At 36.4% G+C, this 14,640-nt stretch overlaps 1 protein-coding gene across 1 annotated transcript in view; it reads left to right on the top strand.

Annotated features, from left to right (window-relative positions):
* Nucleotides 1-14,640, top strand: part of ULK4 (unc-51 like kinase 4) — a 665,001-nt gene that overhangs the window by 208,394 nt on the left and 441,967 nt on the right. The window contains exons 25-26 of the mRNA XM_049782607.1: nt 2,023-2,074; nt 2,165-2,259. Of these exons, the coding sequence (XP_049638564.1) occupies nt 2,023-2,074; nt 2,165-2,259 (147 nt within the window). The remainder of the gene's footprint in view (nt 1-2,022; nt 2,075-2,164; nt 2,260-14,640) is intronic.

Below are 14,640 nucleotides of genomic sequence, written 5' to 3'. Positions count from 1 at the left end.
TTTTCATAACTATTGCTTTGTAATACAATTAAAAATTGGGGAAAGTAATGCCTCCCATATTCCTCTTCCCAAATATTGCTTTAGCTATTTGAGGGTTTTTTTTTTTTTTGTTCCAAATGAATTTCAGGAGTGTTTGTTTCACTTCTTTGAAAAATGTTTTGGGTATCTTTAAAGGGATTGCATTAAATCTGAATAATGCTCTGGGGAGTATTTCCATTTTAATGATATTAATCCTGCCAATCCATGGGCAAGGTATGTGTCTCCATTTTCTTGTGTCCTCTCTTATTTCTTGAAGCAGGGTTTTGTAGTTTTATTTGTATAGGTTCTTCCTTTTAAGTTAAGTTGACTCCAAGATATTTGAGATTGTGTGGTACTAATGTGAATGGGATTTTTTTAAATATCCATTTCTTCTCTATTACTATTGGTGTATAAGGAGGCCATTGACTTTTGCATGTTAATTTTGTAGCCTGCCACTTTGATATACGAATCTAATGTTTTTGGAAGCTTTTTGGCACAGTCTTTAGGGTTTCCTTTTTTTTTTTTTTGTTTGGTTTTTGGGCCACACCCGTTTGACGCTCAGGGGTTACTCCTGGCTATGCGCTCAGAAATCACCCCTGGCTTGGGGGACCATATGGGACACCGGGGGATCGAACCGCGGTCCTTCCGCTTGCAAGGCAGACACCTAACCTGTAGCGCCACCTTCCCGGCCCCTTCTTTAGGGTTTTCTAAATATATTATCATGTCATCTGCAAACAGTGAGAGCTTGACTTCTCTTTACTTAGCTGTATGCCCTTGATATCTTTTTCTTGCCTAATCACTATTGCAAGTACTTCTAGTACTATGTTGAATAGGAGTGTTGAGAGAGGGCAACCTTGTCTTGTACCAGATTTTAGATGAAAGGCTTTTATTTTATATCCATTGATAATAATATTTGTCATTGGCTTGTGGTAGATAGCCTTGGCTATATCGTCAAAAGTTCCTTTCATTCCCATCTTGATGAGGGTTTTTTTTTAAATCAAGAATGGGTGTTGGACCTCATTGAATGCTTTCTCTGCATCTATTGATATGAACATATGATTTTTGTTTTTCTTTTTGTTGGATGGTGTATTATATTGATTGATTTATGAATGTTAAACCATCCTTGAATTCCTGGGATGAAACCTACTTGGTTGTGGTGAATGACCTTCTTGATCAAGCATTGGATCCTATTTGCCAGAATTTTGTTGAGGATCTTTACATCTGTGTTTATCAGGGATGTTGGTCTGTAATTTTTTTTGGCAGCATCTCTGTCTGGTTTTGGTATCAAGGTGATATTAGTTTCATAGAAACTGTTTTGGAAATATTCCTGTTTTTATTTTCAATTTTATGAAAGATCCATAAAAGGATTGGTAGAAGTTCCTCTACCAAAAGAATTCATTAGTGAACCCATATTGGTCTGGGCTTTTGTTTTGGGGAAGATTTTTTTCTCTGAATCAGCATGGGCTTCTTTTTGCAAAAGGAGACACAGGAACACAATCACATGGAAGATCTCATAGAGTTGGACTTGAGAAAAATGTAATCTAGAATTGAATAGAGGTGAAATTTGAACTAGCCTTAATCTGATGCATCCAAGTGGGATAGCGTTCAGAGTACTTAAAAGACTGTACTCCTGGTTAGATATCACCATTGCTAAATTATATGATGAGTTTAACATGTTACTGAAAATGTTTATGTAGCTATTAATAGGATAATGCTCACATTTTAATGTTTACTTTTCTGGTCTTATATTGCTATTGAATTTATTCCAACATGACTTGTCATTGATAGTGACTTATATGCATAAAATTGGTTGTAGTTTATAATGTCCAAGTGCATTTCTTGGGATCATATCTTAAAATAGATTATAGTGTTCACAATGCATCAATATTATTTAATGCCTTTTCTGTATTATTTCATGAAGGATGATAGGTTTTGGGGAGCGTTATCTATATTTTATTTTTCAGTTATTTTGATATCTCCATCAAAATTTTTATTTTTTAACAGAATTATATTTGGTCAATAGACTCTGGAGAAACAAACATAGAAGGAGCTATTGGTGAGTAGTACGTGGGACGTTTTACATATTTATTTGAGGTACTTTGATAATATGCAAAAACATACTCATAATAATTACCTATATTCCTAGGGCCTACAGCATCAGAAGAATTTATCAAGATCACATTGTCAGCTTTTGAAGCAATAATACAGTATCCCATTTTGTTGAAAGACTACTGCTCCACGGTCAGTTTTGAAAGAAATAATGTTTTTTCTTTACTTGGTAATTTTGTATGTATTACACTTTGCCCATGTATGTTTGTCCTGGAAAACAACCATTCAGAAAAGTTGCCTCCATGATCCCTGGAGATGGACTTCCTTTTAGTTATTTTTAGATTTTTCCTTTGGTGCCCATCTGGCTTCTTCTTAAGTTCTTGCTTTGTTTATTATTTTCAAATAATAATATAAATTCTTATAACAGAGTTTCTCAATCTCAGTACTATGAACATTGTGGGATGGGAAGAGGGCTGTTCTGTGTGTGGATTAAAGCTTTCCACCATTCCTACTCTATTCCACTAAAGGTGAGCAGAGTTCTTTCTCCTCCTCATCTACACATGGTTCTTACAGGACCTGTATTTGCTGGTAAAGGCCTTCAGGATACATTAGTTCCTGATAAAGCTTTCTACTCAACTTTTTAGTTTAGATTTTTATTCAGAACTTTAGGGCAGTAAAGATAGTATAGCAGGCAGAGCTGTACTATCCTGGCATATGGCCCAGTTGGGTTCAATATCTGGCACCCCATATGGTCCTCAAGCACTGCCAGGAACAATTCTTGAGTGCAGACCCTTTAGCACCTCAACAAAACAGCAACAAAAAGAACAGAAATTGATCTAGGAGTTCTGTCCTGAGCTTGTCAGATATTAGATACATTGTCAGGGTTTGGTTTTTTATATATCATTAAGCCTCTTTTATTGTCATGGAGGAAGGAATGAATACAAACTCCATAATCATTGACCTGAAGCCCTATTTGTTACAGACACAAAAATGCTTAACTAAATACTTAGTTTGTGTTCTATGCAGTTAGACTAATCACTGAAACTATGGCCAATATTATGGTAGAAACGGTATCACTGCAACTCCTGGGCTCCATAAAACATTTTAATGCTGTCACACTTGGGAGGCCACCTGATTACCATGTCTCAACATGACTAGAATACACAAAACTGGCCATCAGCTCCCCAAGGAGCATAACATTGTTTGAAATGATAACACGGACTATGTTCAAGACCAGTGATCAATACATAGCTATATGGAAGAGCCTAAATGCATTTAATTGTGACAGTGAGCATAAGTGCTTAACTTGAAATATTCTCAGATTTTAGACCTCTTACTACCTCTTAAGTTAAAAATCATCAGTGTGATTTTTTAATAGAATCATGAGAATTAAATACTGATTTGATTTTTATAGAGAATTGGTCTCTTTCTGATGGTTTCAGACAATAAAACTAATAACAAAGGGAAATATAAAAGGTGGCTTCTCTATTAGAAGTCATGAAATTGCCTTTACATGGATGGATATGGAGACTATTATGCTGAGTGAAGTAAGTCAGAGAGAGAGAGATAGACATAAATTAGTCTCAATAATCCTTGTAATTTAAGAAAAATAAAAGACAATTTAGTAATAATACCCAGAAACAATAGAGATGAGGCTTAGAAGGACCAGCCTCTGATATGAAGCTTACAACAAAGAGTGGTAAGTGCAGTTAGAGAAATAACTACACCAACAACTACCATGACAAATGATAGAGAAATACATTGCCTGACTCAAAGAAAGGCAGAGATGGAGAGGAGGGAGATGGAGGAAATGGGTGGTAGGAAAGTTGTGCTGGTGAAGGGTTTATTTTTCATTTTATGCTGAAACCCAACTATTACATGTTTGTATCCATGGTGTTTAAATAAATTATTATTAAATGGGCCAGAGTGATAACGCAGCAGTAGGACATTTGTCTTGCACGCGGCCAATCCAGGACGGACCTTGATTCAATCTCCAGCGTCCATATGGTCTTCGAGCCAGGAGCAATTTTGAGAGCATAGCCAGGAGTAAACCCTGAGTGTCACCGGGTATGGCCCAAAAAGCAAAATAAATTATTATTAAAGAAAAAAAAGAAAATTTAGCACTGATATACATAATTTGCCTAAAATTTGTTTAAATTTTTATTTATTTAAATAATATTTAAACACCCATCATGATTACAAACATATTTGTATTGGGTTTCAGTTATTAAAAAACAACATCCTTCACCACTGCAACATTCCCACCATCAATGCCCCCAATCTTTGTCCTCTCCCATCCCCTAACTGTCTTTGAGACAGTCATTCTATTTTTCTCACTCACTACCATTGTCATGATAGTTGTTAGTGTAGTTATTTCTCTAACTGAACTCACCACTCTTTTCTGGTAAGTTTCATCTCGTGCCCCGATCCTTCCAGATCTCATCTCTATTGTGTCTGTATGTTCTTACAATAATGTCTCTAATTTTTCATAAATCCCACAAATGCATGAGACTATTCAGTGTCTCTCTCTCCCTCTGACTTATTTCACTCAGTATAATAATTTCCATGTCCATTCATATATAGGAAAATTTCATGACCTCATTTTTCTTGTTGGTTGTATATTATTTCACTGTGTTTATATACCACAGTTTCTTTAGCCACTCCAATGTTGTCTATCCATGTATAAGAAAATTTAATGACTTCATTTTTCCTGATGGCTGCATAGTATTTCATTGTGTATATATACCACAGTATTTTAGCCACTCATCTGTTGTCGGGCATCTGGGTTGTTTTCAGATTCTGGCTATAGTAAATAGTGCTGCAATGAACATAGGCATGCAGAAGGAATTTTTATGTTGTATTTTTTTGTATTCCTAGGGCGTATCTTTAGGAGTGGTATAGCTTGATCATATAGGAGCTCAATTTCCAGTTTTTTTAGGAATCTTCATATTTGTTCATTGTTTAAATTCTAAAAATATCAAACAAAGCTGTAATACCTTTTGGCTCTTCCTTTGAAAAATTTAAAGGCTGGAGACTTATAAATATAAAATAATTTAATTTTAATTAAAACAGTTTTTGAAATTAATTCTAAGAGTTCCTGAAAATATAGAGCAAATGGAACCCTGAACAACTGCTCACAGGACATTGTAAGTTAGTACATGAGTTTTGGAATGCTCTTGGTATTAACAACTAAAGATGAGCATATATATATATATACATATATATATGTATATATATGTATATATATATGACCAGACTTAAAACGTTTGCCTCAGCATATGCCAGATTTTATAGAAATATGACATATCCACCAATATTTGGAAATAGTTGTAAATTGTTCAAAGCCCCAAACTGAGAACTATCTAAATAAACACCAACAAATAGAATAGTAGGTAGTCTATTTTCTTTTTATCATCAGATTTAACGAGTATAAACCCCATCAAGTTGACTTTCATGACTTTGTGACACTCCCACAGGAAATGACACTAAGACCACAATCAGACTAAGTCCACTACTCTTTTCTCATGAAATTTCCTAACTCAGAGCTAGTAAATATTTGCATGTACATTCACACATGATACTCAGGTTTACTTACATATACATACATGTGCACATATTTTGAAATATTTTAAAATACTGTTTTTAAAATTCAGTACATCCCATTATGGGTCTTCCTTGTTTTATTGTATTTGTGTATACCTGTTTTCTTTCTAAAATTTTAGCTTCTAGATCTTTGCACCCATACTGGGAAGAAATCAGTCCTATACACAGGAAGTTCACAAACACTAGGATCCCATTTTTTTGTATTTTTGTTTTTTTGGGTCACACCTGGCAGCGCTTAGGGGTAACTCCTGGCTCTGTGCTCAGAAATTGCTCCTAGTGGGCTCAGGGGACCATATGGGATGCCGGAATTCAAACCACCATCCTTCTGCATGCAAGGCAAATTCTTTACCTCCATGGTATCTCTCTGGCCCCACTAGGATCCCATTTTGTATGTCTCCCTGCCACACAGCCATGGGGATTTATCCCAGCTGCTGTTAATGTAAAATATCTTAGTTCATGTATGTTGATGGAACCCAGTAACTTGCCCCTTCTGCCCTGTGCTAGAGAGAATTCATCCCAACTCCTATAGCTACACACACACCCAGTAAGTATCACAGGGACACTAAGGTATCCACATCACTGTTTTTACTTCAGCCACCTCACACACTTTAAAGACAGGTGGAAACTACAGGATCTTGATGCAGGTCCTGGATTTTCCTATCAAACACCCAACAAATAAATGAGGAAAACTAGATCTAAACCTACTTGTCCTACTAAAATACCATTGTAAGTTAATGGAAATAGAATAACAGAGGCACATATAGTACTATATGTCAGTACTCAGATAAGCAAGACTAATTTTGAAATTTAGAATTATTACCTGGGGACATAATAGGGCACTTGTCTTGCATGTGGTTGACCTAGGTTTAATCCCTGGCACCACATATGGTTCCTTAATCCTTATAGGCATGGCCCCTGAGCACAGCATGGTGTTAACCCAAATCAAAACTAAAACAAAGCAAAAAAGAATTTTTTCTAAATGGGATGTAATCTTTTGTATTCTAATGATTTTGCCTTTACTTTCTTGAATTAAAATTTTTTTTAAAAAGTGAACTTGGACCCCCATCTAAAACCATGCACTAAGGTCAAATAAAAATGGCTGAAAGACCTTGATATCAGACTTGGAACCATAAGGCATATAGAAGAAAACATAGAACACATAAGTAAAACACTCCATGACATTGAGACTAAAGGCATCTTTATCTAGGAAACATCACTATCCAAACAAGTTGAAGCAAAGATAAACAAATAGGACTACATTAAATTGAGAAGTTTCTTCACTTCAAAGTAAACAGTAACTAGGATACAAAGGTTACTCATGGAATGGGGGACACAATTCACCCAATACCCATCAGACAAGGGGCTAATATCTAATATGTACAATGTATTGACAGAACTGAACAGGAAAAAATATCTAACCTCATCGAAACATGGGGAGAAAAATGAACAGTTCATCAAAGAAGAAATCCAGATGGACAAAAGGAACATGCAAAAATGCTCCACAACACAACACATATCCTCAGGGAGATGCAAATCAAAAAACAATAAGGTACCATTTCACACCACAGATGTGTAAGATGGAATACATCACAAAGAAAAAGAACAGTCAGTGCTAAATCCCTTGACAATTATCTCTATCAACATCAATGGACTAAATGCTAAGAGACACAGAGTGGCAAAATGGATCAAAAAGCTGAATCCAACATTTTGCGGCCTACAAGAAACACATCTAAATAGTCAGAACAAATATAGACTCAAAACCAAAGACTAGAGGGAAATCATCCAAGTAAACAACTCCCTAAAAAAGCTGGAGTGGCCATATTAATATCGGATGACACAAATTTTAGACTCAGAAAAGTTATAAGGGACAAAGACGGACATTTTGTACTAATCAAAGGATATGTACAACAAGAAGAAATTATATTCCTAATCATATACACACCCAATTAGGGACTAGCAAAATATTTAATATGATTGTTGACAAATCTGAAAGAAGATATCAATAGCAGCACAGTAATAGTGGGAGACCTCAACACTACCCTAACACCCCTTGATAGGTCAACCAGGTTGAAACTCCAGAAGAATATACTAGCTCTGAAACGAAAATAAAAAGAGAAGAAAATGAAAATACATATATATATGTGTATATATATATAGGACACACCATCACCAGAAAACTGGGGACACGTTCTTCTCCAATGCATATGGGTCATTCTTCAGGATAGACCACATGCTGGCCAACAAAACATATCTCCATAAAGTCAAGAGGATAGAAATTGTACAGATTACTTCTGAGATCACAAGGCACTGAAATTAGAAGTGAACTACAAAGAGACTCAGAAGAAAAACTTTAATACCTGGAAATTAAATTGCACCCTGCTGAACAACCAGTGGGTCAGAGATGAAATCAAAGAGAAAATCAAAACATTCCTGGAAACATATGATAGGGAAGATAAAAATTATCAGAATTTATGGGATACAGCAAAAGTGGTACTAAGAGGAAAATTTATAGTTTTGCAAGCACATATCAGAAAGGAAGAAGGAGCCTACATACATAAAAAGCTTAATGACACAGCTTACAAAATTAGAAAGTGATCAACAGAAGAAACCAAAAATAGATAGGCAGAAGGAAATAACAAAGCTTAGAGCAAAAATTAATGAAGTGGGAAAAAATAACAATTTGAAAGATCAACAAAAGCAAAAGTTGGTTCTTTGAAAAAATAAATAAGATTGATAAACCATTAGCAAAACTGACAGAGGGAGAGAGTGAAACTTAATAAACCAGATTAGAAATGAAAAGGGGGAGATCACTATAGATACTGCAGAGATTCAAAGGATATTCAGAGAATACTTTGAGAAATTATGCCATGAAACATGAGAACCTTGAAGAAATGGAATAATTCTTGGAGTCTTATAATATTCCAAGGTTAAACTAGGATGTCCTAGCATATCTAAACAGACCCATCACTACTGAGGAAATTAAAATGGTCATCAAAAGTCTTCCCCAAAACAACAGCTCAGGCCCAGATACATTCACTAATAAATTCTTTCAGACTTTTCTACAGGACCTACTACCAATCATTTTCAGGCTCTTTCATAAAATGAAAGAATCAGGAATAGTCCCAAATAGTTTTTATGAAACTAACATCGCCCTGATACCAAAACCAGACAGAGATGCTGCAAGAAAACTACAGATCATTATTCCTGATGAACAGAGCTGCAAAGATCCTCAATAAAATCCTAGCAGATAGGATCCAGTGCCTCATCAAGAAGCTCATACACCACAAACAAGTAGGTTTCATTTCAGGAAAGCAAGGAATGTTTAACATATGTAAATCAATTAACATAATACATCATATCAACAGAAAAAAAACATATGATCGAGGCCGGAGTTATGGTGCATTCAGTAAGGCTTTTTACTTGCATCCACTAACCTAGGATGCACCGAGGTTTGATCCCCCAGTGTCCCATATTGTCCCCCAAGCCAGGAGCGGTTTCTGAGTGTATAGCCAGGAGAAACCCAGAGTGTCACCAGGGTGTGGCCCAAAAAGAAAAAATAAATAAAATAAAATCATATAATCATGTCAATAGATGTAGAGAAAGCATTTGATAAGGCCCAACACCCTTCCTTCCTTCCTTCCTTCCTTCCTTCCTTCCTTCCTTCCTTCCTTCCTTCCTTCCTTCCTTCCTTCCTTCCTTCCTTCCTTCCTTCCTTCCTTTTTATTTAAACAACTTTATTACATACATGATTGTGTTTGGGTTTCAGTCATGTAAAGAACACCACCCATCACCAGTGCAACATTCCCATCACCAATGTCCCAAATCTCCCTACTCCCCACCCAACCCCCGCCTGTACTCTAGACAGGCTTTCTATTTCCCTCGTACATTCTCTTTATTAGGATAGTTCAAAACGTAGTTATTTCTCTAACTAAACTCATTCCTGTTTGTGGTGAGATTCATGAGGTGAGCTGTAACTTCCAGCTCTTTTCTCTTGTGTCTGAAAGTTATTATCGCAAGAATGTCTTTCATTTTTCTTAAAACCCATAGATGAGTAAGACCATTCTGTGTCTTTCTCTCTCTCTGACTTATTTCACTCAGCATAATAGATTCCATGTACATCCATGTATAGGAAAATTTCATGACTTCATCTATCCTGACAGCTGCATAATATTCCATTGTGTATATGTACCACAGTTTCTTTAGCCATTCATCTGTTGAAGGGTATCTTGGCTGTTTCCAGAGTCTTGCTATGGTAAATAGTGCTGCAATGAATATAGGTGTAAGTAAGGGATTTTTGTATTGTATTTTTGTGTTCCTAGGGTATATTCCGAGGAGTGGTATAGCTGGGTCATATGAGAGCTCAATTTCCAGTTTTTGGAGGAATATCCATATTGCTTTCCATAAAGGTTGGACTAGATGGAATTCCCACCATCAGTGGATAAGAGTTCCTTTCTCTCCACATTCACGCCAGCACTGCTTGTTCTCATTCTTTGTGATGTGTACCAATCTCTGTGGTGTGAGGTGGTACCTCGTAGTTGTTTTGATTTGCATCTCCCTGATGATTAGTGATGTGGAGCATTTTTTCATGTGTCTTTTGGTCATTTGTATTTCTTCTTTGTCAAAGTGTCTGTCCATTTCTTCTCCCCATTTTGTGATGGTATTAGATGTTTTTTTCTTGTAAAGTTCTGTCAGTGCCTTGTATATTTTGGAGATTAACCCCTTGTCTGATGGGTATTGGGTGAATAGTTTCTTCCACTCAGTGGGAGCGCTATTTCTTTTAAGGTGCAGAAGCTTCTCAGTTTAATATATTCCCATCAGTTAATCTCTGCTTGCACTTGCTTGGAGAGTGCAGTTTTCTCCTTGAAGATGCCTGTAGTCTCAATATCCTGGAGTGTTTTACCTACATGTTCTTCTATATATCTTATGGTTTTGGGTCTGATATCGAGGTCTTTCATCCATTTGGATTTAACCTACGTACATGATGTTAGCTGGGGGTCTAAGTTCAATTTTTTGCAAGTGGCTAGCCAGTTGTGCTAAAACCACTTGTTGAAGAGGCTTTCTTTGCTCCATTTAGGATTTCTTGCTCCTTTATCAAAAATTAGGTGATTGTATTTCTCGGGAACATTCTCTGAGTATTCAAGCCTATTCCACTGATCTGAGGGCCTGTCTTTATTCCAACACCATGCTGATTTGATAACTATTGCTTTGTAGTACAGTTTAAAGTTGGGGAAAGTAATTCTTCCCATATTCTTTTTCCCAATAATTGTTTTAGCTATTTCAGGGTATTTATTGTTCCAAATGAATTTCAAAAGTGCCTGATCCACTTCTTTGAAGAATGTCATGGGTACCTTTAGAGGGATTGCATTAAATCTGTACAATGTTTTGGGGAGTATTGCCATTTTGATTATGTTAATCCTGCCAATCCATGAGCAGGGTATGTGCTTCCATTTCCACGTGTCCTCTCTTATTTCTTAGAGCAGAGTTTTATAGTTTTCTTTGTATAGGTCCTTCACATTTTTAGTCAAGTTGATTCCAAGATATTTGAGTTTGTGTGGCACTATTGTGAGTGAGGTTGTTTTCTTAATGTACTTTCTTCCTTATTACTATTGGTGTATAGAAAAGCTATTGATTTTTGTATGTTAATTTTCAAGCCTGCTACCTTGGTATATTAGTCTATTGTTTCCAGAAGCTTTTTAGTAGAGACTTTAGGGTTTTCTAGGTAGAGTATCATGTCATCTGCAAACAGCGAGAGCTTGACTTCTTCCTTTCCTATCTGGATTCCCTTGATATCTTTTTCTTGCCTAATTGCTATAGCAAGTACATCCAGTGCTATGTTGAATAGGAGTGTTGAGAGAGGACAGCCTTGTCTTGTGCCAGAATATAGAGGAAAGGCTTTCAATTTTTCTTCATTGAGGACAATATTTTCCTCTGGCTTGTGGTAGATGTCCTTAACTATATTGAGAAAGGTTCCTTCCATTCCCATTCTGCTGAGAGTTTTGATCAAGAATGGGTGTTTGACCTTATCAAATGCTTTCTCTGCATCTATTGATATGATCATTTGATTTTTATTTTTCTTGTTGATGTTTATGTATTATGTTGATAGATTTATGGACGTTAAACCATCCTTGCATTCCTGGGATGAAACTTACTTGATTGTAGCGGATAATCTTATTAATGAGGCACTGAATCCTATTTGCCAGGATTTTGTTGAGGATCTTTGCATCTGCATTGATCAGCGATATTGGTCTGTAATTTTCTTTTTTCGTAGCATCTCTGTCTGGTTTAGGTAACCAGGTGATGTTGGCTTCATAAAAGCTATTTGGAAGTGTTTCCATTTGTTCAATTTCATGAAAGAGTCTTGCCAGGATTGGTAGTAGTTCCTCTTGGAAAGTTTGAAAGAATTTATTAGTGAATTCATCTGGGCCTGGGCTTTTGTTTTTTTCATCAATAGTGATGGGAGTGTTTAGATATGCTACATCCTCTTCCTTCAACCATGGAAGTCTATAAAAGTCCAAGAATTAATCCATTTCTTCCAGGTTCTCATTTTTAGTGGCGTAGAGTTTCTCAAAGCAGTTTCTGATTACCATTTGAATCTCTGCCCTATCAGTAGTGATCTCTCCTTTTTCATTCCTAATATGAGTTATCAAGTTTCTCTCTCTCTCTCTCTCTCTCTCTCTCTCTCTCTCTCTCACTCTCTCTCTCTTTCTTTCTTTGTTAGTTTTGCCAGTGGTCTATCAATCTTGTTTATTTTGTCAAAGAACCAAATTCTGCTTTCGTTGATCTTTTTGATTGTTTTTTGGGTTTCCACTTCGTTGATTTCTGCTCTCAGTTTGTTATTTCCTTCTGTCTCCCTATTTTTGGGTCCTTTTGTTGAGCACTTTATAGTTCTATGAGCTGCGTCATTAAGGTACTCAGGTAAGCCCCTTCTTCCTTCCTGATGTGTGCTTGCAAAGTTATAAGTTTTCCTCTCAGTACTGCTTTTGCTGTGTCCCATAAGTTCTGATAGTTTGTGTCTTTATTATCATTTGTTTTCAGGAAGCTTTTGATTTCCTCCTTGATTTTATCTTGGACGCACTGGTTATTCAGTATGAGGCTGTTTAACTTCCAGGTGTTAACATTTTTCTTCTGTGTTCCTTTGGAATTCACAAATAATTTCAGAGCCTTGTGGTCAGCCAAGGTAGCCTGCAATATGTCTATCCTCTTGATGTTATGCAGGTATGTTTTATGTGCCAGCATGTAGTCTATCCTGGAGAATGTCCCATGTACATTGGAGAAGAATGTGTATCCAGGTTTCTGGGGATGGAGTGTCCTATATATATCCATTAGGCCTCTTTCTTCCATTTCTATCCTCACGTCTAGTATCTAGGTTTCTGGGGATGGAGTGCCCTATATATATCCACTAGGCCTCTTTCTTCCATTTCTCTCCTAAGGTCTAGTATATTCTTGTTGAGTTTCAGTCTGGTTGACCTATCCAGTGTTGACAAAGCCGTGTTGAGGTCCCCCACAATTATTGTGTTGTTATTGATAGTATTTTTCAGATTTGTCAACAGTTGTATTAAATATTTTGCTGGCCCCTCATTCGGTGCATATATGTTTAGGAGAGTGATTTCTTCTTGCTCTACATACCCCTTGATTAATATAAAATGTCCATCTTTGTTCCTTACAACTTTCCTTAGTATAAAGTTTGCATCATCTGATATTAGTATGGCCACTCCAGCTTTTTTTATGGGTGTTGTTTGCTTGGATAGTTTTCCTTCAGCCATTTATTTTGAGTCTATGTTTGTTCTGACTATTCAGGTGCGTTTCTTGTAGGCAGCAGAAGGTTGGATTGAGTTTTTTGATCCATTGAGCCACTCTGTGTCTCTTAACTGGTGCATTTAGTCCATTGACATTGAGAGAAAGAATTGTCCTGGAATTTAATGCCATCTTTATATCGAAATTTGGTGTGTCTTTTGGTTAGTCTTTTCATAAATTAGGTCTTTCAGTTTTTCTCTTAAATCTTGTTTTGAGTCTGTAAAGTTTCTGAGCTGTTTTTTGTCTGTGAAACCCTGTATTCTTCTATCAAACCAGAAAGTGAGTTTTGCTGGGTACAGTATTCTAAGTGAAGCATTCATTTCATTCAGTCTTGTCACAATATCCCACCACAGCTTTCTGGCCTTGAGTGTTTCTGGTGACAGGTCTGCTGTAAATCTCAAGGATGCTTGCTTGAACTTAATTTCCCCTTTTGATCTTGCTGTTTTCAGAATTCTGTCTCTATCTGTGGGATTTGTCATTGTGACTAGGATGTGTCTTGGGGTATTTTTTCTGGGGTTTCTTTTGGTTGGTACTCTTCGAGCATACAGGATTTGATCATATATATTCTTTATCTCTGGAAGTTTCTCTTTATTGATATTCTTGACCGTTGATTCTTCCTGGAAATTTTCTTTCTGGGTCTCTGGGACTCCAATGATTCTTAAGTTGTTTCTGTTGAGCTTATCATAGACTTCTATTTTCATCTGTTTCCATTCTTTGACTAATTTTTCCGTTGTCTGCTCATTTGCTTTAAGTTTTTTTTCCAATCTCTCCCGCTGTATGGAATTGTTATTTATCTCATCTTCCATAGCACCACTTCTATTCTCAGCTTCTGTTACCCTGTCCCAGATCTGATCCATTTAGTCATTCACTTCGTTTACTGAGTTTTTCAGGCCTGTTAGTTGACATGTTATTTCAGTTTGGAGTTTTGTCATTTCTGTCTTCATATTTTCTTGGTTCTTGTTAGTGTTTTGTTCAACTGGATCCATGGTTTCTTTGAGTCCTTTGAGCATCTTCCATACGCTTGTCTAAAGTCCTTATATGAGAGGTGTATTAGTTGGTTGGTCATTATCTGGTCCTCAGAATTGTCATCTTCATTCTCTATGTCTGATGCTGGCCTGCGTTGTTTCCCCATTGTCACATTTGTATTGTGGGTTTTTCTACATGTTGTGGTGGTAT

Source organism: Suncus etruscus, chromosome 10 (genome assembly GCF_024139225.1).
Source record: "Suncus etruscus isolate mSunEtr1 chromosome 10, mSunEtr1.pri.cur, whole genome shotgun sequence".
Classification (NCBI taxonomy): Eukaryota; Metazoa; Chordata; class Mammalia; order Eulipotyphla; family Soricidae; genus Suncus; species Suncus etruscus.
Note: the sequence above shows the minus strand (reverse complement) of the source record. Positions and strands in the feature narration are given on the sequence as shown.